At 40.0% G+C, this 27,302-nt stretch overlaps 1 protein-coding gene across 1 annotated transcript in view; it reads left to right on the top strand.

Moving 5' to 3' along the window:
- Window positions 1-372: 372 nt before the first annotated feature.
- The window catches only part of PRKG1 (protein kinase cGMP-dependent 1), a 458,834-nt gene continuing 431,904 nt past the window's right edge, over window positions 373-27,302 (top strand). Inside the window, exon 1 of the mRNA XM_026851989.1 lies at window positions 373-535. Coding sequence (XP_026707790.1) covers window positions 412-535 — 124 coding nt within the window. The 5' untranslated portion in view covers window positions 373-411. The remainder of the gene's footprint in view (window positions 536-27,302) is intronic.

Below are 27,302 nucleotides of genomic sequence, written 5' to 3'. Positions count from 1 at the left end.
AACTTCTTGATTGTATTTCCTTTGAGTTTTGTATATGGAAGATATTTCAAGTAGCTGTGTTATTCTTTGGTATTATTATAGATGTGAAACTTGTAGCTAAAAGAGGATCTTGCAATCACATGGAATCTATTTTTATTTCAATACTGGATGTATCTAAAACTTATTTACTAAAAATAATTACAAGTTAACATTTTTGTAATTTTTTTACTTCTCTGCAGATGGACTTTTATCAGATTTTTAGGGTAAATTTTGGGTTTCTTTTCCAAGGAAATACTCGTTGGGGCACCATGTGGTTGTGCTAAAGTTCACATGCTATTAATGAACTTGTCTGATAGACACGTAGGTAAATCTTGTCTTTTTTGCCTCAGGTCCAAGGAGCTAATAAAGGAAGCAATCCTTGACAATGACTTCATGAAGAATCTGGAACTGTCTCAGATCCAGGAGATTGTGGATTGTATGTATCCCGTGGAGTATGGCAAAGACAGCTGCATCATCAAGGAAGGAGATGTGGGCTCCCTGGTGTATGTCATGGAAGGTACGTTTTAAAAAAGCTTATATTTAATTCTTTTTTCTCAATACATGTAGAGATGAAAACTTTATTTCATGGGAAAAATGGTTTCAAAGAAAGAAGTTAAAGGACGTTGTCTAAATATGGTTGTTGAAAAATTGTGTGGACTACTTTTGCCTGGAAAATTTCTGACTAGATTTGTGTGCCTCCCTATGTAAAGAAAGAAGGTGAAAGCTGTTAACCTTGCACTGAGATCTGTTGGAATAAACCTTCACTAAATATAGTTCTTTGGCTTTCAGGCAATAGCAATGGTTTGCTATATAAATTAGGGACTTAACAGAAAGAATGGTGTTATGGAAATGAGAAATGACTGTAAAACAAGGAGAATATGGTCCTGGCTCGCTACCTTATAGGGCATTGTGAGGACAAGCTTATAAATGTTGATAAAGAACATTGGGCTCTGCAGAAGCAACGTGTTGTAAAACAGAAAATGGTATTTTTCTCTCCTGTGCACGAAATAAGTGTAGCATCTGCAGTTTAGCACATCTGATTTGTCACAGTATGTGTTGTGGCAGGGTTTTGTTTTCTTGGTGGAACTTGAGAGCAGTGGATATTCTGCTAGTCTTGGGAGCCGTCAGTTTTCTGAATATCTTTTAATGGGATTGGTGTTGCCAGTGGTCTGCTTCTCCAAAATGCCATCTGTTTGCATTTTGTATCTTATTCTTTCCAAGTTCTCTATCTAGCTCTTCACATGTCAAATTGGGCACATCATTATATATGTTTTCTTTTCAAAGGAGGTGTATGTTCATCTGTAGGAGTTACTGAGCTTGATCAAACCTCATGTCCATCTACTGTGGCATCCCTCTTCTGAGAGCGATAATGAGTTCTGAGGCACATGTCACTGTTTTAATTCAACTAAAGTAACAAGCAAATTCTCAGCTTGATTTGCTACAATGCAAATGGATAGATGCTTATAAAATTATTCTTGCTCCTTACCAGAGCCATCTGTAGAGTTGCAAATATTTTGGCCTGATAATACCTAAGGGGAATGGAGATTTCTTGCTCACCCGTATCTTTTGAGCAAATGTGGAAAAACTGCAGGTTACGTATAACTTGTGTGTTTACATGTACATGTGCAAATTAATTTCTCTTAAACAAAAATATTTTCAAGGCAGTAAGCCATCCTTTAAACGTGGTTTCCTGCCAAACTCTTAATGCTGTATAGTTACAAATGCTTTTTGCTAGCTTCCCAAAACAGCTTTAATGTTCTGTCCTTTTAAGGTCTCAAGGCAGAGGTTTAATTCCTCCAGCTTCTAATATTTTTAAATTTTGCACATTCAAATGGTATTTTGCATTATGAAGTAGTTAGTGGGGAATGCCAAAGCAAATTGTATGTTTCCACCCCCATCATTACATGGAAAGATTTAGGTTTTTCAATCCTCTATTTGAACACAGAGACTACTTCGATGAGGTTTAGGATTTGTTCTACTAGTAATAAAAAACCGCTTTAAAATAATATTCGAATAATATTTTTTTGCATGGTAAAATGTGGAGGTTTTCCACTGCACAGCTCTGTGCTTGCTTCCCAAAACACCACCACATCAGAGGCATGCTCATGGTATTTTTGCTGCATGGCTGCTTTTGGATGTTGTGTGCAGTGTTGTCCAGTGATAAACCTTGACAGGAATCTGTGAAGGACAGAAGACCTTCAAAACCAGTGTATATCTCCCTCTGAGCCTTTTCTTTGGAGGGTTTTTTTGGGCGGGATTTACAGGCAGACCTGTTCCCACTATGGTTTAAAATATTGAACACAGTTTGGTACTGTTTTGCCAATTATCAGGCCTACCATAAAGGACACAGCCAGCATAAAGATGAACCAATAACCAAATTGTATTTGATACAGAAGGGTCAGTACATAGGTAAGCGCTGGGGGTACAAACAAGTCAGTCAGATTATACATAATCGACATCAATCCCACTGACCCCAACAACGACACTGCACAACCAACAACGGGTGGAATAAATGGTGGCATGCAGTCTCCCATAGAAGGGACGGGAGACAACCGAGTCAACAAACCAAACACATAAGACCAAGGAAGCCACACACTGAATCTCTGCACAGCCCGCGTTTACAAAAGCCAGAGCTGACTGGAGCCCAGTCCCAGGAGGCGGGAGGTCCTTCCCCAACAGGGAACTCTGCACAGGGCACCCACCTCACAGACAGACACTGCCCCTGCCTGCAAGGGGTCCCAGCTTTTATCCCCAGGTGGGACACCTGACCTTGGGTTACTGACTGTGGGACCCCTGGGGCTCCTTTACCCAGGGGCTCTCCCGGCCAGGCCGGCCCACCCTGGGGGGAAGCCTAAAGGCAAACTCACCCCCGCTTTGGGAAGGGCTTTGGGAATCACCCCTATGTCAACCTCAATTTGGGGCTTGGGGTTGAAACCCCAGCATTTCTGGTACTCATGGACCTTTATTTGATACATCAGATGATGATGTACTATTAGTGTCACTTCCTTGAATTTACCAGGTGTTTCTAATTGTTGGTCCAGTCTCTATTCCTGAATTCTTGCTTGTTGTCTTCTAAATCAATTGTGTATCAAAGACAACTTTTTTGTCTTTTGGGTGCTTTGGCTTAACCTTGCTCTTCTGGAAGCTCCCTATGTATGAGGGCATGACTTGGCTCTCCCCCAGTCTTCGGTTGGTCTCATAACATAATTTAAGATTATTTAGATAGCTCTGCAAATATGCATAATGCTTTACAAATGAAATTATGAAGAGTTTGTAGTCTATGTTTAGACATAATGCAATGAGTGATGATGAAGTAATGGAAATGGAAGAAGATGTTATCAAATGGGTTGGATTATGCTTATGAGAACAGGCTCACTAGCTCATTTTGGCTTATCATTCTGTGTCCTCTCAGTTATTAACAGCCCTCACTGCCCCACAATTACAAACTTTATTCTTTACAAAACTCTACTGGAGAAACACATCTTTATAAGTATTGCTGAGAGGTATTTTCTCAAAAATCAAATAAATGCTGTGTTTCTTCAATACCCCTTTCTTTCCTTACTTGGACTTATAGCTGTGATTAATATGAATAAAAATTCCTTTTGTAGAACATTTGATAACCAATATTCTTGTGTGTGTTTGTAATTTATGATTCAGAGTTTAGATAGAGCCTCTTACCAGAAATCTGACTTACATATTGGTGAAGTTTCACATTTTTTAATAATATTTTAAGTAAAATGGATTTGAAAACATCCATCATTTTCACTAGTACTTTCTGTATTCTCATTTATCATGGTGAAGCAGTAGTAGTGTGTTTTTTAATTTTCCCCTCTAGACACAAGGATTCTACTAGTCCTAGTGAGACCTTTATGATTCTTGAGTATTTTGGTTCCCTACCATGGGTGTAAAATTCATATGTATGTGACACTCGCTGAGCTCAGTGAATCTTATAAGGCTGGATAATGATGAGTGTTGACCTCCAGACTCTTACTTCTTCACTATGACTTGATGATGCTTTCTGCAGGTAATTCCAGTTGCTAAGTTCCTTGGGTGGGAATGGCTGTAGCATTGTACCTCAGCAAATAGTCAGGACAAGGCCTGACACCACTTTTCCATGTTCTCTTTGGTTCTAGCAGAAAGGTAATTTCATGCTGTCCAGTCCTGAGTTTACATGTGCAGTCATTCATGCATTTGCCCAACCCTACCCATACTAGTAGGCTTGACTCTTTCCCCTCCAGTCATGTGCTCCCATACATGTGATAACTGAGTAGAAACTTTGTATTCTTTGCCCTATTATTCCATGTCTTAACATCAGATTTCCTGCCCTCCCTGCTTTTTTTTTTTTTTTTTTTTTTTTTAATCAGTCAGGAGTGAGAGCAGCACTGGTACAACCGGGTTGGACTCTAGAGATGAAAAGTCAGTTAATACAGTGGAACTCGAGAAAAGGCTGAGTTTATTGAAAACATAAGAAGAAAATCTTTCATACATTCTACTATTCAACCTATTATGTATCAAACTGCAAAGCTGGACAGAGAGAAGTGAAACACAGTAAAGGAAAATAGGATACTGATTTAGATGGGGAGAGGAGGAGGGAAATGTTCTCGGAGTAGAAATGGTGAAGTGCTATCAGAGGGAAATCAGAATGAGGTACAGAGTTCAAAAGACAGATGTTCTCTCTATCTGTGACATGCTGGATAGAGGCATGTTGAATTTGAGAGGTAGGGGTGTTCCTCTGGCGTGTGTCATGCTTCAGCTGGACTGGATTTTGTTCCCTGGTCCCAACAGGAGGGAAATACCTGTCAGATTGAGGACCTCAATCCAAACACCCTCTGGCCTGAACATGTACTGATCTGGGAGCTCAATTTTAAGGGTGTTTGCATATAGTAGCTCTTAAATTGTGCAAAGCTAAGGGAGATGTGTGGTTAGTCTCATCTTCTAAACTCAATAACTGTTAATATGCTCAATCACCTCTAAAAGGTGTCCCAGTCCTGGCAGACTTCCCTTTCCTGCACATCTGGACTTTTTGGACTGGCTCTGGGTTTCTGCAATCTGAAAAGTTTTATGCAAAGCGTTTAGGCTTGTGGGGTTTATTTTTCTGTATGGTTTGTGGTGGGTTTTTTTGTTTGTTTGTTTGTTTTTTTAAAGATTGAAATACAGGTATGATTTAACTGAAAAGTTGCCTGGTTTTCTAGTGTGCTCCTGCCTGGGCTTTCACAAGATACAGCCCTGAGGAGCTACAGAATGAGAGCTGTGCTTGTTGGAGAGTCCCTTTGGGTCCCTCTCTCCAGGACTTGCTGCACTGAGGCAGACGGGGACCTAGGCATGAAAGCCCAGGGATTGCTGTTTCTGCCAGATCTGAAGCCTTGGAAGTATTGGTTTGGGCTGAGTGTGGACACTTGTTCCTCTTTGGGTCAGTAGTGAAAAAACAAAGCTGTAAGTTAGGAGCTGAAACTGAAATTTCTCAGCAGGCAGAATCCCAAATTTAGGGCTGCTTTGCTTTTAATAAGTTTAAGAAACTTTTTGTTTGTTTGTTTTTGTTTGTTTGTTTTTGTTCTGGGCTGACTCTAGCCATAGTCTGTGTCTTGTTGGCCAGATTTCCACTTCTAGGAAAATAAGACCCCCCAGTTCACCTGCTTCAGACTTTCAGGACTACTGCTAGCCCCACCTGCCACATTATTTCTCTAGATTCATCCTGCTTGTACTGTTACTTAAGTTTCATACTGTTACTTAAGTTTCATCCTTTGGGGTAACCGGGTCCGATGGATTTTTGGCACAGACTGCCTTAGAAATGGTATGTATTAAATCCAGATAACTAAGGCTACATTTGTTCAGTTAACAAAATTCATTAGGTTGATGCCAATGTATTTCTTCCAGAGAGGAGGGAAACCCGAATAGGAGGTACACTCAGCGAGGCAAAACAACCTCAAGGGCTCCATAAAAGTCACTGTTAGATAACTGTCAGGGTGGGAGAGAAGGTAACATCTCAGTTGGAGCCCAGTGAAAAGGGATCTCTTCATGGCTTTATACTTTACCTGACTTCAGGCAGGGTTTACAGACTATTCTTTTCGTTTTAAATATTTGTCTGTTCCGTAGCAGCAGTGCTGTCATCAGGTATCTGTGTGATCAGTAAATAGTAACACAAACTAGGTCCTGTGCCTGTGAAAGACTTCTCAGGACAAAGACCTTGATTAGGAAGTGAAGAGTTTTTGGATTGGGGTAGTCGTAGCAAACCGTTTTTCCTGAGGAGCATTTTGTAAAAGTCAAGCATTTCTCTTCCCCTCCAAAGTTTTCCCTTAAGCCCTATGAGGAGGAACCTGGTTGTAATGGACTCTTGGGGCAAATGGCACATGTCCATTTGTCCTGGGTGGCTCTCATGGCCTATGCAAGAAGGATATATATGAAGTAGCAAGGTAGGAACTGGTATTTCATCAGGTTCTGAAATGGTTTGGGGCAGGGAACCCCTCTTAAGATCAAGTTTTATGCTCGCATGTGCATAACACTCATGTTATTCTAAACAGCTGCTCTACTTTTATAATAAACTATGTTCATTAAATAACAAGATAACCTCACAGCTTTTGCATATTAACTGAGTTGGGTAAAAAGATGCCATTAATCTCTAGCAACACCAAAAAAATTTCCCCATGGCTGTGCTTTAAAGGTGGAAATTAATTTATTTGTGATATAAGCGAGTATTCATTAGGGCTGAAATTTCTGGGAGCATCAAACATGCATGCTCTGACCACCTATAGCAGCAGTGTTCCTCCAGGGTGATGAGACTGGTAGTGAAAAGGGGAACAAGTGATGCTGTGGCATGTACTCCTGACCTAGTCTATACTGGCACTCTTGACTCTGCAAGTAAAAGAATTTTGAGAATAAAATAAACTTATCAGAAATATTACCTTTCTTATCAGAAAGTATATTCCTCTAAGAGTGGTTCAACAGATTGTCTTAAAATTGAAATTTCTTTTAGAGCCAAAAAAGGTTCTTGCTGGTTAATCATATTCTACCTCTAAAATTAGTCCACCACCTCCAGTTTTCTTTAAGGAAGAAAACCAAACATTTTCCAAGTTCTAGTTCTGCAGGTTTGCATTCGTTGACTTTGTGATTATGCCTTCTTTGGGCATAACATTTCTAAAATTTTCTGAAAGCACTTAAAAAATGTGAAAACCTGGAAAGGTGTCTTTCAGAGAGATTCATCTAGATCTGTACCATGTTGACAGGTTTGAGTTATGTGTGGGAGTTACCTCACACTAATGAGGATAAATGTGATATTCCACATCTGAAACCAAATGTTTCCTCTTGTGCTCCCTCTCTGTCTGAACCTGTCAACTGCAGTATGTCAAATTTGATGGTTACATTATGAAAGGAAAATATATCAGCACAGCTGTAGATAAATCAGGTGACAAAGTTCAAGTTTTAGGCTCTCATGTGAATAACAGTCATGCAGTTTTAAACAGATGTTCTAATTTTTTTAAGGAATTATATTAATAGGTGTAAAGAGTCCTCCTTTTATGTCTGTTGCTGTTCCCGTAAAGTATGGAAGAAATAATACAGTGTGCTAGGGGGAAAAGGAAGGTTAAAATACTTGGATTAACTATTTTGTCACTCATGATTTTTGTATTGGCAGTGAGTGCTGTAACATCCTCCCTGACTGTTTGTCCTTCTGGAAATTAATATTGAGGTTGCACCTCTGCACCACAGCTTGAAAACCTGAGTGAAGAAAAATAGCTTCGGGCTCCTACTTCTGTAGGCATAAAAAGGGAAGAAGCAGGTTTTTCAGAACCCATGTTGACAAACATCCTACACTTCCCCCAGTCCTTGTTTTAGTAATTTTCCTCTCTTCTTAAATTTCATTTTATTTTTGTCTCCAGTCATGGAGATTTGCCTTTTATTTTTAAAGAAGACTTTGTTTCTTGCTTCATTCTTGGTAGCTTCTGCAAAGCAATGAAACATCTAATTGTGATTTCCCATGGGCATGTGGTTGTTTGGGAGTCAGATATGTCTTGAGAAGGAACATTTTCCTAGAAACTGCAGGATTTGCCAGGACGTCAAGCTTGGTGTTGATAAGGGAAGACAAACAAAGTCTCTGTAGCCATTTGAACTACAGAGAGAAATGCAAGAGGTCATAGAAGACCTCCCATCAGAGGCAGCAAAGCTGTCTGGTCTCAGATGGGTGAAATCCTCAAAGCAACTCCTCAGTCTCTGGGGATTTTTGCTGTTGAATCAAAACCAAAGCAGGAGTATAGATGCTGTCTGTGTTCCTCAAGAAGTCACCTTGCTGCCTTCTGTGGGTTATCACAGCCTTTGCCTAAGTTTTGTGACTCCGTAAGATTTTATCATCAACGTGTTGCCCAGTGCCCTCATACTTGTTCTCACTTCTGAAGGTGTGCTGGAGTGCATCATCCTTTTCTCTCCTGTTTGCTTTTTCCTAACTGTGCAGTTTTGTCTGTTTTTTCCCCTAACTGGACAATAATCACTGCCGAGTCTTGGATGCTATGTGCAGTCTTCCACAAATGCTGCATTCAGTCTGTCTTTGGGTCACTCTCTCTCTGACCCCTCTTTTGCCTCTTTATGGACTACTCTCATAAGAATCTGATTTAATAGGATGTATTTGCTCTTCTAGCCCTAGGGTCTTTTAAGTCAGTTCTCTTCTCAGAGAAAGGATTTGGTAGAACTAATTATTCTAAATGAAAGAGAAATGGAGAACAGAGACCCATTTTGGATTTAAGTAGGCTAAATGACTTTGTTCCCAAGTGCAAATCCAGAATAGCAAAATGGGGGCAGTAGTACTGCCACCTTAGTGGAGAGAGTGCATCATGTCTCTTGACCTGCACCACATTTATTTTTATATTGCTGTACACTGTACTTGCAGGAGGTCCCTACCTTTATTATGGTCTGTTACTATTGTCAGTGCAAAGTCCAAACGCATGAGCTTCTCCTTGGTATTCACCAGCACTGATGGTGATCATCGTTCATCTTGAAGAAAACCATACTGAGGGTTTTTTGGGGTTTGGTGGTTTTTTTTGTTTGTTTGGTTGGTTGGTTGGTTGCTTGGGGTTTTTTTTGTGTTGTTTTTTGGTTGTGTTTTGTTTGTTTGTTTGTTTTTTTTTTCCCTACAGCTTTGGTGAAAGTACGCTGGCTGGAAAGACTTTATAAACTCTCTAGTCTGGTTTTAATTTGTTTGGTCTCTGGGGCTAAGAGTGAATATGTAGTTTCTCATTCAGTCAATTAAATCCAGAGACATTATCTGAACTCTGTGTCTGCTGGGGCGTTTTAGGTCAGTCTCATGCTGAGAGAGATGGAGTTGAGCCAGTGCAGGTAGAGGTTTGCCTGGTCTCACCGTGTTTGTCATGTATACCCTAACAGTGTCCTCACTAGACTTCCTCCAGATTGGTGGTCTTGCAGACCACCATGAAATTCCTACCTTTTTGGTGTAAAACCAGATAATTTTCAGTGCTCTTTGTAAATACATTCCTGTTAATGTAGCTAGGTCCTCTGATACACGTTCTCAGCTTTTTGCATCTCCCAAGTACACTTGAGAGCGTAATAATAGCTGCATCCATTGCAATCAGGGCTTTTCTAACACAGTTGAGTCCATTCTGCTTCTAAGACTTACTCTGCCTTTCAGTATGAGTGTTTTGGGCCCCACCTGAGTCTCCAAACCTCATCTCGGGGGATTTGGATCTGCCTTCCCAACCAAACGTCAAAAAATAGCATCTCATTGCACAGGTGTTAGACAGCTCTTGAGACTGGAGAGCATTTACTCAGTGTCCATAAGGAGCACAGTGCAGGAAGGAGTCAATTAGATATTTATGGCAAGGTGGGATTTTCTTGCACAGCATGCCAAAAAATCACTAGCCTCTGAAGAACCTGCATTTTACAGGACTTTCCATTAGTTTTGTGAAAATGTACTGTGGCAGCAGTTTTTTCTTTGCACTCCTCTGTTTAATGTTTTCAGCTGTTTTTTGCCTTTTTTTTTTTTCTTTTCTCTCCATCCTGCTATTCTTGAGTTGGGCAGGAGACAGGTTAGGATTTTTCCTGTGGTCAGAGATACTGCTTCTCGCTGGACTCCTGCAGACTTCATGGGTTTCCCATTTGACTCTGTTTTCCCATGGAGATAAGTGGTATAGTGGTTGTTGCTCCTGTGGGAAGTTTTCAATCACTCATCAGTAATCCCTCCCCACATCTCCCATGTCCAGTGTTGAGACCATTACGTATCAGGGCGAGACCATTTTCTAAGTCTCTCTGGTTTTAAGAGATTCTGTAGGATTGATGTCTTCATTCCAAAGATTGCCCTACTGCAGAGCAGACTTTATGAGGACGTGCTGGAGAAGGCAGGGACAGAAATATCAGGTGTCATTCCAGGTGTGCAAGACATCTCAGTGCCTGCCTGTTGGAAACTTCCCTCTCACAGAGCCGGTGGTTTTTGTAGGGCTTGAAAAATGCCCCTTGGTCTTTGCAGTGGTATCAAAAGAGTATTCCTGGAGCTCCTGATACTACAAATGCACATATGGACCAAAGGAGCAAGGGAGGTTATTAACCAGGTTCCTTAAAGTGTGCTGTCAGTATATGTTTTCACATCTAGTACGGCATCCCCTCTATCTCAGAAGTCCTGGGGAAGAGTCTGTAGGACAGAGGAGTGAAGGACTTGAGATCTCAAAACATATCTGGTTGCTTCTCTTTCATTACACACTCACCTTTTGGTTCGTATATCTCTTGAGGATTTCTGTGGAGTTTAGCCCACCTCATTTGAAGAAGATCAGGTTAGTTAAACCCTTAGTTTATGTTTTGAGACTGCTTTATGTCTAGCCTGAATATTTACAAGAGACTTGGTAATGCTACTTTGAGACCTGCTTATCTTTAATGTAACAATTTTATTATTTTTGGCATTGTTTAATAAGTGTGCTTTTATATCACTTGCCCATAATTCCAGTCATGCCCCTAGCTAGGCCTGTGATGAAAAAGGACAACTTAATACATAAGTTTATATCAACCATGTCTTGATCTACTTGGAAATACTCAGAGCATCTCACTGTAGTTTCTTATAAGTGTTATTAATACCCCAAGAGTGTACCTAGGAACTGGCAGCATAAGAACAATACTTCCATGACTTGGCAGTCACATGGTTTTTGTGGATGCAGCATGAAAACTTGGCACGCTCAAAAAATCACCATAATTTATGCACTGGATCAAAGAATCAACTGTATGTTTGGATCAGCAGTCTGGGTCTCAATCTAAATCTACTTCAGCATTTAACCCAGAGCTTCATGCATCTTCATAGGTTTTTGTGAACTGTAAAAGCTACAAAATCTGTCAGTATGAAGTTGTAGCCGAAATCTGTTTGTTAGTCTTTGGATTACAGAAATTGGGCGCTATTCCAACTGCTTCCTTTTGGAGTTACTACAGTTCATACTAAGATCTGATTTTTCTGTCCCCCCCCCTTTTTTTTTTTTCTTCTGGAAGTCAAAACTGTGCTTATTTATTGGTTACAACATGCCAGAAGTATTTCTTGCTAAGTATTTTTACATAAATAGGTAAAGTGTGGACTTCGCTGTGTGGCTGCAGTATTGAGAAGACTTGGGTTTGCAATATTGAGGCTGAGGCTGTGTGAACACCATTACAAGTGTTTGTTTCTATATTTTTCCAAATTTTTATTCACTTAAAATCTCTTTACAGCAGTCTTCCAGGATATGATAAATGGAATGTTCAGGTGCTGTGTTCAAGAGCCTTGTGTATGGCCTGTCTTTCAGAGAAATTAAGTTGTACGCTGTTGTGTTCATATACTGGACAATAGAATGCAAATCTTCCACTGTTATCATCTAGTTACTTTAATTTTGGAGTGCCTTAATAATTAACTCTTCCAAGAGTAGTTATTTATTCATACTAGTGATGGAGAAGTAAATATTTCTTGCACTTATTACGTAAAATGTTCATGAGATGAAATAGGCTACAAAATTATGATGATCACAGTGGAGGTGTTTTATAGGAAATGATTGCACTCATGGTAGATACAGTTTGATACTTGTTCTGTATAAAGTAATTCTTTTTAAAGCTGGAGAACTAACTCTTAGCACTTTAAATGCAATAAGAACACTAGAGGTATATAAACATGGTATGGTAATATTGCTGCAAGATGTTATGGGAGATATTCTTACTTACCCTTTCTCCTAAAAATGGCTTAAACCAAACTGTAAGTTAATATATATTTTTTGTAGTAGCTCATATGAACCTAACAGACTTTATTAGCAAGATTGCTGGATTGAAGCAAAACACAGTTTACAGAAGGAACGATGATGATATTTTGTATGGGCGGTGGGAACATCATTGTCACCTGAGCTGGGATTTAGGAAAGAAAGCCTGTCTAAATCTCATAGGTATTAGAATATGAGCTTACGAAGCAGAAATGCAGTCAAGCGATGTTCAGGGAGGGGTAATGCGATGCTGTCTGTGACCACTGTCCTGTGACCTGCCCCTCTGCTTGAGATGCTGTGTGGTCTGAGCAAATAACCTGTGGCCCACCTGTGCTGATATTACATACTGACCTCTTCTTATTAAATAATTTCTTTTCAGTAACGAAAACCTAACCTCTGTTTAGTCAAAGCCAATATTTGGTAGGGGGGGAGGAGAATATGCTGGGAGCTAATGCCTTCAGACCTATCAAATATAATTTCTTGTAGCTATCTAAATCATCATCATCATCATCATGATCATTATCTTCAACCAATTCCAAGTTTCTCAAGGTATTGCCAGACTCTGATCAGCGTGGAGGAGGGACTGTGCAGTGTATAATGGGGCTGTACAGTATATAACGCCTTTGTACGAATGCAGCCAGGCACCTAAATAGCTGAGTCTCGTATCACTGTCCTCGTTCGAGTACTGCTGTCAGCACAAGATTCTCCTAGATTTGGATGAGGGAGGACTGCTGGCAGGTTTTAAGCAATGCTGTAAAAGTTTCAGTGTCAAGATGACCTCAAAATATTTTCGTTTTCAAAATGAACTCCTGGCTTGCTTTAGGATCTGCTCATGCTCACAATGATTTACTACTCTTGCCATTTCATTCATCATTATCTTAGCTTCTCTGAATCTAAAGTTCCTGGTCGCTTTGCAGTGTATTATTGAGCGAGGCTGGAGCAGATTTACCAAAAGCTCTAACCTTTATTGCTAGGGAGGGGTATTCATAGTTTATCAAACAGATACATTGTTCTGTAGATGCATTAGTACACCCTGGTTCATCTGCTGGCAGCCAAACATTCATCTTCCCCTCTTCAGGGAAGAAAGTCCATAGGTGTAACCACTGCATGGGAAACATAATGATATATTTTTTTCTCCACATAAGAACATAGTTGATATACTATTTATTTTTGTATTTCTCAGCAGTTATGCAAAGACTGCTTTGTTGTTAAGGGTGTTTGATTTACAAAATAAATGGGTGAGATAAAGCCTCATTCATTTTATTAATAGCAGCTGAAAAGGGAGGCACAATTGTCTTTCTTGTCTTCCCTACTGTTCCATGACTCCCTTTTATTGAAACTCCTACAACTGCAATGTAAAATGAAAGGACTTTTCATCATAACAGTATACATGAAAGTGCCTGGATTTTGACCTTTGTTTCTGCCCATTAAAATACGTAGCTATTTAATTTAGTCTGTGTATGCAGATAGAAAGACTCTAGTGTTACCAATCCAAACTATTATTAAAGGAACATTAGAAGCAAAGTGTTCCTTATTGTTAGTCTTGATTCGCTTTGGATTGCTTGTTTACTTTGAAAGACGATCTACAAAAAAAAAAATAAATCAAACCATGCAAGCCTGTGCCCTTTCTTGCTGCTCTAGGTTGTACAAAGAAAGCTCAAAGTAAACAGTTTGAGGAAGGGGAAGGAGAGAAAGGCTTCTGCTTCTTGTTTAAACTGGAAAGTCAGGTCACTTCTACCTTGTAAGATTTTTTTCTTTTTAATTTGTAGGGGAAAATGAGAGAGTGAAAACAGGAAAACTGAGAAAGAAAGGGACTTCTAGTCCATAGATATCCAAGGTCTCCAGTAGTCTAATTGGAAAGTGCACCACACAAATCAGTTGAATTGGAGATGAAGAAGTTGTTTTAAGCTGTCTTGGTGACCCTCTGTGTGATGGGTCACCGACTCAGGCTCTCAAACCCAATCTCCAGTTTATATTTGTCACATAGAATATGATCACTGAGTGCTCCAGACCACTTCTCAGAAGGGTAGAGCATTGCAAATACTGCTGCTTTTAGCTCTCCAGTGATGCCAGTCATTTTGGGTTTGATGTGAGTGGTGACTTAGTCATCACTATTTCATGCAGCAGTGGGTGAAATGGGGAAATCCAATAGCAATTCCTCTTGGTAAGACACACAGGCAAAATTTCTGTATATATCCATGTTCCTTAAACATTTCACCTTGGTTGAACATCTCTTTGCCCCAGGGGAAATTCAGGTGAGATTTCATCTCTCTCATCAGTGGAGAAAGACTCCTACAGATTTGTATGGCCAAGGCTCTCTGAAGACCAGAAGCTTGACAGGGAGAAATCTGAGAATAAGTAAAAAATAAGCAAATAAAGCCGGGGAGGTGGGGAGAATTATTGTTCGCATTCTGTTGCAAGTTTTCTTATTTTTCTTTTGGTTTAATATGTTGGTCCTGATCTCAAACTCCTGTGTAGCCCTTGCAGATGACTTTTGGTGAAAAATGAGAAATTTGCTCTTAGAAAACAAATCTTTAAGATATCGAAAGGGCAGATCAAAGTTTGTACTGTATTATTCTAAAATAATGGAAATAACAGTGTATCCCAGCAGCTGCTATTCCTAGCACATCTAGGCACAGATGATAATTAAATGTAATCTGAATATGTAAGAATTTAAGATTGAAAAACTAGTAAAAATAAGATGTTTGTTATCTTTGTGCTAAATATTGTTATGACCTCTCAAGTCTGACTGGAAACAGCTACTTTGTGAACCGACTAGAACATGAAATAACACTGGGTAAGCTTTCTCATATTATAAATAAAAGCAGCAGCTGAGTTTTGAGATGATGCAGATCTCAAAAAGCAATAATCCTGTTGTAGTTATGCAGTTGCATTCTTCCAGTAGAGATCCACCAGGGATGGTTTATCACTGCTGAAATAATATAAACTCTTATCTTGAAGTAGGAGAAAACCTGAAGTTATTTTATGGCTGGATTGTGGGATATTTTTTTTTTTCTTTTCTGGTAATGATGTATAACTTCACAGGTTTCTTAAAGTTAACCATATTTTGTGTTGCCTGTTTTTCTTCATCTGCTTCCACCTCTTTTCTGTTGTTGCTCTGAATTTTAGTGCAGATATCTCTGGGAAAACAGTCCTAAGGAGCACGGGGTGATTTTTGTCCCTAAACCTGGTAGTTTTCCAATGATTTATTGAGGTTTGTAGTAATCCATGGAGCAGACACTCCACAGTGGCTGAGAAACTGTTAGGTCCCAGTATAGATTTTTGTTAGAGCCAAGTAGTCAACATGCCCTAAAATGACAGCTATCTGCAGAGATCTCCTTTAAACACTGCTTTCCTGTGTTAAAATTTGGACTGAACTAAATCCGAGATAAGAAGAGAAGGAGGTGTTCTTGCTAATGTTCATCTGGAGGGAACAACTGGACCTCATGCATGATGAATGGAAAGAAAGGAAGTTTATTTTCTGCTTTTCATCAGCCGCTCCTGCTTGTTATCATTTGTCCAGCTAGCTCCAGTACATTGTTTTCCTTCTTGGAAAAAACAAGCCTTTTTCACAGACCCCACTTAGTTGAAAATATTTAACACCACAGAACTAACCTTTGCTCATAACTGCTGCTCAGAGGATGATTTATTTCCTTGTCTTGTGCTCTGTTGACTAAACAGATCATAATCATCAGGGGATTGAAGCATTTGGGTTTCCTTAGCTGCTTTTGCTGGTGGTTGGAAAGACAGAAGTGCTGGGGAGTGCTGAGATGTCCCAGCAGCTTCCCGTGCTGTTTTGCCCTTTTAAATTTTAATCGTAATCTCAGTTTTCCATCTTACTTTTGCAAAATAAATGTGTCATATTTAACTGTCAGAATAAGCAGGGCTATGTGTTCTTGGTGGAAACATGCTGGGGAGAAGGTTGGGGAATCAAAGAGCTGAGTATATATCCTCAGTCACTTCTGTTTTTTTCAGAAATCTGGAGAATCTGGGATTTTAAAGCACATACTTGACAGGATCTATATATTGGGGAAACTGTAGCATCTCTTTTCTGGTTTATAATTGTGTGTGCCAGGCCAGTGGAATCAAAAGGACAGATGATGGGTCAGAGCCCCTTGTCTCCGTACAGGGTAACTAAGACTTCTGCCATGGCAGCACAAGGGTTTGGGGGGATTATCCCTCAGGCTTTCTTTCCTCTGCAGGTGGTGATAGTTGTCACCAGAAGATTTTTTGCTAGATCTTCCCAAAAAATTGCCACAGATCTTTTTGGGGTCTGATTCTTAACAGTCTCTGTCACTGGATCATCTGCAAGAAAAAACTAAAAAAATCTGTTTTACTAATCTTTTTGAAGGTATAATGAAGACATTTATCACTCTAGCTTCTTGCTACATTTGTTTCTCAGTGCCATAGCCGAGCAATTATTATATGTTAGCATTCAGAGCCAGGTCCTCAAGTGACATAAACCAGCTCAGTCCCATCTGTTGGTGAGCTGCCATCTCCATGCTCTAGGAATCTGGTTCCATTCTTTTAATGTTGTTATCTACCATAGTAAGATGATCAGTAAGTTAAACCTTTCCTTAATGATTTATCCTCAAATAATGCCGCTTAAAAAGAGAATGAAAGCTTATGCCAAAGCAAAACAAAAATCACTCATAGTAAATGAAAGCTAATGGGAGTAAATGTACTGTAGAACAGTATATTTGTATGTGGACTTTCACAGATTATTTTTAATGCTAATTAGGCTGAGTCAGTAAGAAGTAGAAAGGGTTTATTAAGTTAAGCAACAAGATAAATGACATTCCTTAGGGTGACTAATGTCTAAACAGCTTAAGGTTAAAAACTCTCGCTGGGCTTTTGTTAACCCTAAGTAAGTGACAAGAATTATATGTTTTATAATATATTTTTACTTCTCCAATACCTACAAATTAGAATTGACACTCAGTAGGCATTTTACATAGATCTTGTATTGTATTGCAGTGCACAGAAAAGAGATGTAGTGAAGGCTTATTTCACTGTCTTGAGCTGTGTTATATGCTGTATTCACAATAGTATGCAGATCAGCTGTCAAACTGTAGGATATCTGAGTTAAGAATTGCTCTGATCCAAGAATAGAAATCAGTAAGTATTCACTCTAATATTACAAATTAGTAAATTTTCAAGAGCTGCATAAGGAGGAGGAAGAATCGCCATTTAGAAAAGCTTACCATAAACAACTGAATTCTGTTTCAGCACTGTGGTTGTCATTAACATCAGTGTTAGGTTTTCTTATAGTCCTGTCAGAGACTTCTTTAGATTGTCCTGTGTTTATTCAGGACGTTAAACCCCATAATCTCATTCATGTTACAGAGCTATTAGTGCAAGGGGAGCCCACTGGTGACCAGCAAGAAGCATTGCAAATTTGATCCCAATAAGTGCAATGTGCTTCAGCCTTGAGGCTTTCCCGCAAACTTTGCATAGTTTCCTGAAGAAATCCACCTTTAAAATACATAGAAGACAGAGGTGCACTTCCGTTCTTAGGTAGGGGACTTTGCCTTGCTGACTCATTTGAACAGATCATGGTGAGGTAACAGGGATTTTCAAAACACATTTCCATGTGTACCTGTAGGGAAGCGCAGGAAATCTGTCTTGAGAATAAATTCCTGAAGTTGTTTATAAAGACTGAAAGACTTAGTTACGTAGAAAGCAAAAAATTGTGAATGTGCCATTGTAAATGCACCAAAATAATCCCATTAGTACAAAGGGTATCTAAATAAGAAAAAAAGTATGTAGAATTTACATTTCTTGTATGAAGTAACCTCTAGGAAAAATTTGCAAATAAATTTAATTTGGCAGTCTGAGAACATAACTGTTCCGATGTGCGCTGCAGTGAATTGAATTAAACCCACACTATTATTTGATTAGCAAATGACTATTCCTAAATTACCCTCCTTTCCCTCTTGGAAGCAGCAGCATCTCCAGCTGCGAATGTTAGTGGGTAGCAAGGTGTTACCCCCTCTGAATGGCAGAGGAAGAATGAAGCCCACTTGCCAGTGCTGGCTCTTTAGTTTGTAGTTTCTTCTCAGATATGTATGCTTTGGGGGAACACTTGCAGTTGAGTTTCAGTAGTGGGTCATCGAGCTTCTAATTTTGCTGTTACAAGGTGGTAAATGGAGCGTATTTCAGTTCTGCCACTGTTTGATTAAGAGCTTTGAGGATTAAGACTAATGATTTCTTACAAGAAACCCCTCACTTCTGCAAGCAAAATCAAGAAGGGAAAGAAAACAACTATGCAAAGCTGTAGCAGTGATTTAAAAATGATCACAGAAGAGAAAATTTCATTACATAAACCAGGGCAGGCCAAAAAAGGCACAACTGTAGGTCACTTGTCACTTCTAAAATGTATAAGGAATGCATGTGAATGTTGTGAATGTGTTGACTTTGTACATCCCATGGTGGTGGAAGAGTTTTGTGCTAGCTGGCTAATGGTAGTAAGCTTCAGGGTAGGATGGCAGTTTTTACTAAGTGTGGTTTTTAGGTCACCTGCTTGCCTCATGAACAAAAATAAGCTTTGCCTGTTTGCTCACTAAAGTTTTGTGAGCAGAGAAGGAATTTGCTTCCACCTTGTCTTCTGCAGCCTCAGCAAAGCCATCAGCTGGCACCCACTTATAGCTGACTATTACTGGTGATGATCCCCAAGCTGGGGAAAATGCAGCGAGTTTTTTGGTTTTTTAAGATCCCAGATCAATTTTTATTTAATTTGGCATTAAAGAAAAGAGTTTTAGATGTGTAAACCAAGCACATTCACTATATACGAGTCCTCAAGAATAAATCTGGGAATGCTTGCACTTCATGGTATAACACTTCAAACAGTGCCCTAGGCAAAATGAGCTGTTTGCTCTCCTGAGCACGAGTTTGTATAAATTATACTTTTGTAGGTACAAGGAATGTTGTACACAAAAGACATGTATAGGAAGTGATTGGATGATTGAAAAGGTGAAGCTTGATGTCAGTAACTGTGAAGCGGCAACTCTAGTGGATACACACTGTGATAGGATTTAAATTAGGTGCTGCACTCAGAAGAGAAAGGTTGGAGTTGTCATCCCTGTGTGCCCTGGCTGTGCCTCCTTGTTGTCCAGCAGTAAGCAAAAACCCCCAAATAAATAATACATTTGGTTTTACCGAGAAAGAAGTTGAAGGTAAACCAAAACCCAGCATGATATAGGATATTGTTTTGTCCCTGTCTTAAGTACTCTGTGCAATGCTGATCCCATATCAAAAGGTAGTGAAAGTTCAAAATGTTGTCGAGAAATGGATGTTTGGAGATATGGAATAGTTTCAAAAAATGCTAGGAAAGAGGCAGTAAAAGAGCAAGGAGATAATAAAGATCAAAAATATTGTGGAGAAGATGAATAGGGAATGAAAAAAATGCCAGAGGTGAGAGGGGTTTTCACCATCCAAGAATAGGAGGCACCCAACAGACCTGGCTAGGCAACAAGCTTCAACAGCAAAACTGCATTTTTTAGTGGTGAAAGTCCTGCTAACAGGATGTGAGAAGGCCAGAAACAGAAATGCTCTAGAAAGGGGATGAGGTATAGCTAAGAAGAGCAGTTCCACTCTTCTGTTGCAACCCATTGTCCTTGCTTCGTAGTGGAACAAAATCCCTCCGGGTGCAGGCTGCCTCTGCTGAAAGGAGGCGGCACAGTAATGGAACAGCTAACATAGGAACTGGGGATGCAGTTCAGGCAGAAAGCATTTGGCGCCAGGTATGCAATGGAAACATTTACACTACCTGCTGTTCAGACCTAAAAATACAAGACTAATGGAAGTTTGGTATAGAAGTTGTAGCAATTCTGGGCGTTTTATGATTAAGAAAACATCTGTCAAACTCCATACACAAATTTCACATAAGCAATTCTTTATGAAGTCTAGAAAGTCTCTCAACTTTCAAGTATGAATGTATCCTTAAGGGAATATGCATTCTGGAAAATTTTAATTTTATTAATTTGACTTAGTTATTTCCTTCGATGGCATCTGTTTTACTGTCTTTGCTACGTGCAGGGTATTTAGAATATGTCATTGATGGCTTCTGAGACTGTATCGTTGCTTGTCAATGGATGGTCCTTCGAAAATGAAATTTCAAGGGTAGACTTCTGAAAAAGTCAGCGCTTTAAGAACCAGAAGGGCAATACATTTGACCTGCTCTTGGTGTGGATTAATAGCTACTATGTTTTTTTTGACATAAGTGTTTTACCAGTATTTCCCCCTGTCTTTTCCCCCTCTGGTTAAGCCTAATGATTACCACATAAACTTGACCAGAACAGGTTTGGAACAGGTTCAGACTTAACCGTTCCACATCATAGCTCCATATCAGGCAATAAGGAGAAAAAAAATAGCTTTCCCGATGGCAGACGATTGCTAATGTTCTAAAATATTACTGCTGATGTCTCCAAACTGCTTTGAATTCTAGCATCATTCTGTCATGCAGTCAGGTCTGAAAGCTATGGAAATGCCCTGGTTTTCCTAGTGATGTTGAAGTTCTCCATGTCATGAAAGTCAAACAAACCAGAATGAAGAAAAGAACTGAGCTGATTTATCTAAAATCACTCGTTGGTACCATGTGTCAAAGCTTCAGTCATTTAACTGGCAGTTGTCTCACCCTGGTGAAGGGAGTGTTGCTTGCCAGAAGGTCATGACTTTTATCTGCTTTACAGGTCAACCTAAATTAAATTCTCTGAGTGCTTAAAACACATCAGCTCTGTGAATTGCACCTTCTCTGTTCCAGATGGTGAGTTCTGCAGAAAGTTTTGCTGAGATACTGACTTGACGCAGCATATTTTGGTGCTGCCTGGAGGAATGGACAACCCAGGCTTTCCATCACAAAAATAGTGTGAGAACTGTTCTTTGCTTGTAGGGAGAAAACAACTCCAAAAGTTCTCATCTGGTGAAGAGCTTAAACTTTGTCTGCTGGGTTGTTAATAAAAGAGCATGGTGGTTTAAATAACATGCCTCATCTTGCTCATTGCTTATTCTGCTGTGGAAAAGGATGGATGTACAGGTGAAGCATCTGTCTGTGAAAGCCATAAGTCAGCTAACAGAGAAGCCGGGTGATTTTTCCTCCAGTATGTGCTGGAGAAGGCTAAAAATCCCTATAGTATGGAGGCTGAAGACCTGCTTCTGCTGGTTTTTGCTCTGTATCAAGAACATTTCCACCCCTCAGGCACCACACCTCTGTGGGTGTCTAATGACATAAAAAAAAGAAGAGAACTGGGAAACAAGGGCTCTTTCTGGTATCTCAAAATGTAGGCAGTGCACTATAATATGCTGTTGGACAGAAATGGTTCATGGCATTTTTTTCAGAAGTTTCATGCATTAGTGCATGATTTAGTATTTGGGATTAAAATTTTGTTCTTTCCAAATTTAAAGGCCACATAGTGAAGAAGAAGGGCTTGCATCTTGTCTCCTGTATCATTCCCAGGAAATAGGAATTATTAGTTGTGGTAAGTTCAGCTGGAGGACTCTGCAAATTAAAAACCATGATAATGGAGTCATTATCAAGGCCACATGCTAAATAAATTTGGATTTTCATTTGGCTTGCACAGTACCTATGAAATGCGCCACCCTACTGTCCCGAAGCAAGTCACTCACACAGAATCACAGAATTTTCTAGGTTGGAAAAGACCCAGTCCAACCATTAACCTCACACTGACAGTTCCCATTGAGGAGCTCCCTTCTGAGTGGAGAGTCATTGCTGTCTGGACAGTGCTATCTTTTTGTATGGTCAGAACAGAGCAGTTTAGAGCTTCATTGCAATTCATCAACTTTCGATCTTAAAAAAATAAATAAAAAACCAACCTCCAGACCATTTCAACATACCAAATAACTGGCTGGACTGGAGCTGATTATCTCTGTCTTTGAAGATATCTGTATTTTTTCCTCTACAGCCTCCCTGAATGATCTCCTGATCATAGTTACCTGTATGTTTGCTATATAGTCCTTAATGTGTGATTTTTCTTGATCTCATGTTATATTCCAAATTTTCTGGTGTGATAGAGATTTCTGGCAGGAGCTTGTAAAGGACTTTCTCATATAATAACCAAAGGATTGAATCTAGAAATGAAATATTTTTTAGCTGATAAAATCAGTTGTTTCATGAAAGATGCTGATTTATATACCAAGCAATATCAGTGTTTGGCTTGATGTCCGACTTGGTGCTTTATTACTGTCCTTCATATTGAAGAGTGCATTAATGGCAACCTAAGGGCCAGACTTTCCAGGGTCCTTCCCCCAGTGCTGCTTCCAGGCTCCTTCCGTCGGTGCTGCAGATGTTAAATAAACTCAACACGTATCTTGGGGAGCAGTTTGCAGCACCCATGAATCCCCAGGCAGTTGCTTTTGTGATGGGCTAAAAATTCTGTTCCCTAGCCACCTTCTGCTCATGATTGTCCTGCAAAAACTGACCCAGATTTTTAGGCAGGGAACCCTGCCTATGAATTGGACCAGCTGCATTTAATTCTGCTTTCTGCAAGAGGTATTTATGCTACTGATGCAGACCTAAGGTTTTTCTCACCCCAGAAGAGGTAGATATTTTGTAGCAATAATAATTTTTTAGTTTGCTTTTTAGTAAACTTTGGGCCACAGTTTTCAAACCTGAATGCCTGAACTGAGGTGCTTGAATATCTGCTTAAGGTTCCCAATGCATCTTTCCAGCCTTATTCCCACCCCTTACCCTGCCACCGAATTTACAGCAAGGACTCCCTCCATCACCCCTTCTTGTAATCTTGGCAATACACATCTTCCTCTGTACCCAGAGCCTCAAAACCACAATGTGTCCTAAACTACTGTTATTTTGAAGCCAGCTGGAGAGAGAGGAAAAACACTTCAGGATCCATGACATGGCACTAAAACAGCATCTTGCACTTCCAAGTCCTACCCAGTTTTCCTGCCCTTGCCCAGTGGTATTTCCCAAAGTAAAACCCAATTCTTACAGCACTAGACCAGCCAGATAATGTTGTTGACAAGTTTTAACAAAGATCTCACAGGAGATTTTTGAAAAATCCTTCCTATTTTCTTTCTTCTGTAATTGTAATAGTTCCCCCTTTAGCTGTTGTTGCTAAGCTGCCCTAAGAATTTGCATTTCAAGGCAAACTGAAACTGTCTTAATTTAAAAAACAACCTCAGCAACAGTAATTCCTTAACCTAAAATGGGAACAGAGCTGAAACAATCACCGGTAAGTTGAGTGTATTAATCATGCCATTGAACAACTATTTAGGCTGCTATGTGAACCAGAGGAATCCATTTTATAAGATGTGCAAAATTCTCCCATCAGCTATCCAGTGCAGGTTAATAACCTCAAAAATGATTTTGTTTTGCAGCCAACACAGCTAAGGCTTTCAGGGAGGGGAGGGTAAGGTAATGCTGGTTTCAGAAAAAGGTAGTTTAAGTTTGTCTTTCAAAAGATATTGATTCTTTCACTGTGGGAGCCAGGAGAATGGTGTAATACCATGTGGGATGTCTTCTGAATGAATGGGGGAAACCAAGAGCAGTAAACAGATAAAGCAATTGAGGAAAAATGGCAAAGATGGGCAGAAAGGGTCTTATTGAATACTGTAATTGAATGTCAGAATGGTATTGGTAATAAAGTCATTTTACCTGCTTTAATCTAAAAGGAATGCAAGGCTTGAAGGAGGAGAAATTCCTTGTTAGATCTGCTGATACAGTTTGAAAGAGGAGCTTGGGGTAAGGAGTCTCTGGACTGTGTAGGTGCCCAGCCTTAGGATGAAGAGGAAATATATATACACATACAAACCCATGCAACTGAGTAAACAGTAAGCAGGATGAAGGAGTAGGACTCAGTGGCATGAGCAAGCTAAAACTGCCTTGGCAAGCAAGTTGAAACTAAGTCTCCAAGGCTGAGTCCAGTGGGATTCAGCAGAATGATGAAGGTGCTGTAAATCTGAGGGTTTACATGCTGTAAATCCAGGGTCTCAGCAGCACCCACAGCCCAGTGTGCCCAGAAAGCACAGCACCTTCCTGAAGAACCAAGGGGATTATATTTAATCTTAAAATGAACAAAACAAAACCCAGTTGTCTTAGTTGTGAGAAGACATTTATTTTTATTTTTAGAAGCGAACAGGTTTCATGCAGACAGTTATAAGTATTCCAAGCATCTGTTCTGTGTGATCTGCAGACCAAGGAATAGTCAATGGCACCCTTTGTGCAATAATCCTGAGTGAATGCATATTAGGCAGTTTCACAATCTTTTCATCAGTAATCCAGGTAAAACTCATTTAATTTGTTATGATATGCATTATTGAAATGGAAGGACTATGGAAGGACTGTGTGGCTGAAGATTTTATTGTACTTTCAAGTTTCTTTTGCTCGGAAAGAAACCCTGTTTTCTCCTGCGGACTTGCACTCCATTATCCTGACTTCCTTTTATGCATGACAGACCGTATGCCAAGTCTTGTTTATAGTACATTTGGGTGCTGGTACACCCATCTGACAGTGTAAATCAGCTCTTCTCTAGAACAGGCGTGCAGGGAACGGCTGCCCTGAAACAGCGAGGTCTGCATCAGTGTGCCTGTGCTCAGCAGGAGCTGCATAAAAGCCATATACAGAAATAAGCCTCAGGCTTGCCATTCACCTCTGTTCACCTCTTTTTATTACTTAGCCTAAGCTGCTGTGGTTGTATGGCTACAGTAGCTCTCCATGTTCAATTTGTAGGTGAATGGGACCAAGGATGATGTGGCTGGCAAAACCCTGTGGGACTGTTAAGCATTTCGCTATCCTATTCCTCATGTCATCCCTTGCATGAAATCTCTTTTCTTCTTTTCTTCAGTTAGCCTGAGATGTGGGAAGGTGCTCCCAGCTCGGTGACCCTCTCGTCCCTCCCACCAGGCCTGCTGCACAGTGTGATGGTGGTGGGCCACCTTGGCTTGGGCAGGTACTGCCGAGGGGCATCAAGGGCACCTCCTGTGCATCTCTGACTTGGAAGTTCGGCTGAAAGGTGGTCATGATCAACAAGCTCCTCTCTTCTTGTGTAAAGGACAGTGTCTGTGTGCTTGTGTGCAAGGAAACCAAGGCAGCTTCCATGTTTAATGTATTTCTCCTTCATCCTCCCTTCCCGTTTCCCTCCTGCCTCATGGAGCACGGGTTTTCCACCTGCTGCGTCTCAGTGGGGGAGTACCTCCAGAGGACATGCAGATCCGTTTTCTACAGCAAACAAGCAGATGACAACATCTGCTTCACTTTGTGGATATACTAATATGTATCATAACTGCTGTTTCAAGAACTGGTGAGATCACTTAGTACCCCATTTATTTCTGATTCAGTGTTTTGTCCCTACATGAGATGAATTACACTTTTGTTTCTGTCATTCATTATCCACTTCATATTTTTGAGTGGGTCAGAAAACAACTATTTCATTTAAAGGAAGAAAAAAAATAGGTACACAAAGGCATTTTCTTTTCTTCTAGCTATTTGAAGGTGATACAGGCGACTGACTTTGAAAATATGAGTAGGCTTAAAAATGCCTCCATCTTTCATGTGTAAGAAAGCAAACCTGTCTCTGACCTTTTAAGTGCCTTTGTTTACTTTTTGGAGGGTACTTTAAAGAAAAAGAAACCAAGATTTAAGAAGAGTTTGCTACTTAATGGGTAGATAAAATAGCTGATGAGGTGAGAATATTGCTTTCTCAGCCAGAAATAAATTGCAGTACACACCAGCCTTACACCTGAAAAGCTCCAAAAGCAGCTACCAAAAAAATATGTATTGGTGGGTGATTGTTCTGGGAGGTCTGATAACGTCACCTAATCATGACTTCATCTTTTCAACCACAACAGCAAAGTCACTGCTGTGATTCATCCCTTATTCTCTAACATTTCTAACTAGCATTGGAATGGTTTGTTTTCTTCAGACATCGAGGTAATTTGTAGAGGTGTTTAAGAGCTGAATCAGATTTGAGTTGGCAGCAATTTCATCCTTTCAGAAGATGTTCAGAATTGTTCTTAAGGTTTCTGCCCTTTAAAAAAAAAAACAAACAACAAACCAAACCCAAACACAAACAAACCTCCAAAACTTGTGGCAAGCTGTAACCATATGTTTATGAGTTCATGTTTTTAAGTGGATTTTGTACATTGAATATGATCTAGCAGAAAATCTGTGCTTTGCTTATGTGTGATGGGGATTATGCAGGCGTTATTAGGCTCTTTATTATGTTTTTGTTTTTTTGGAAGATGCTCATTTCCAGTTTTTTTCAGAAAACATTGGCTTCTGTCTTGCATATTAACTCAAGTATATAATTTTTTTCCTGCAAGGAGAGAGGCTGGTGAGCTGTCTGTAGGTCTGGGGGGTAGTGATGGCTAAAGGCTGTACATCATCCTGGAGATCACTTCTGGTTGTAGGTCCCCAAGGAGGGACAGAGGATATATTGGGTTCATCAGCAGCGTTGATCAGCTGAAAACATTTGCTTCACCAGGAATTAAATTTAGGTTTTTGTACAAGAGTGAAGCAAGGAGCTCTGTTATCTTTTTGATTATGCCAAGTTAAATTTTAACCTCCCTCCTACTTCTCTGAATTAACAGAAGTCTTGATGGAGCCAGGCATTACTTTGTCACCTGAAATTATTCTGGCACACTTGTGCCAAGTGGTTTTGATAAACTGAAAGACAAGTGTGGATTTTGGATCATCTTCACACTACTGTGAATAACACCTCCTGTGTTAAGTCATCTTATATTTCATGCTATATTTGTGAAAGCTCAAAGTTTCCAAACTTTGACGATGAGGTGTATGAGGAGATGTCTATCATTCCTTCCTCCCATCCCCAGCGGCTCTTCTGGACGCAAGCTAACACAGCCCCCAAACCAGCCAGCCACTGGCTGATGTTAGCATGCAGGTGCAGCAGTCGTGGCTGGAAATTGATATGTTCTTCACTGCTCAGAGCACTCAAGACAATGACCTCATCAAGCTTCAGGAGGATGAACGAGGCATTGTGAAGAGAGACGTAGCTGCTAGTCCAAAATTGCATCTTCACTCCCAAAGGACACTTGGCAATGGTACTGATAACCCTGAAGCGGGGGAGCGCAGAAAACCAACCAGATGGAGAACTCCTGCAA

This window comes from Athene cunicularia (genome assembly GCF_003259725.1).
Source record: "Athene cunicularia isolate RWA chromosome 6 unlocalized genomic scaffold, athCun1 chr6_part2, whole genome shotgun sequence".
NCBI lineage: Eukaryota > Metazoa > Chordata > Aves > Strigiformes > Strigidae > Athene > Athene cunicularia.
The sequence above is the reverse complement of the archived record's forward strand: the minus strand, read 5'-3'. Positions and strand labels throughout refer to the sequence as shown.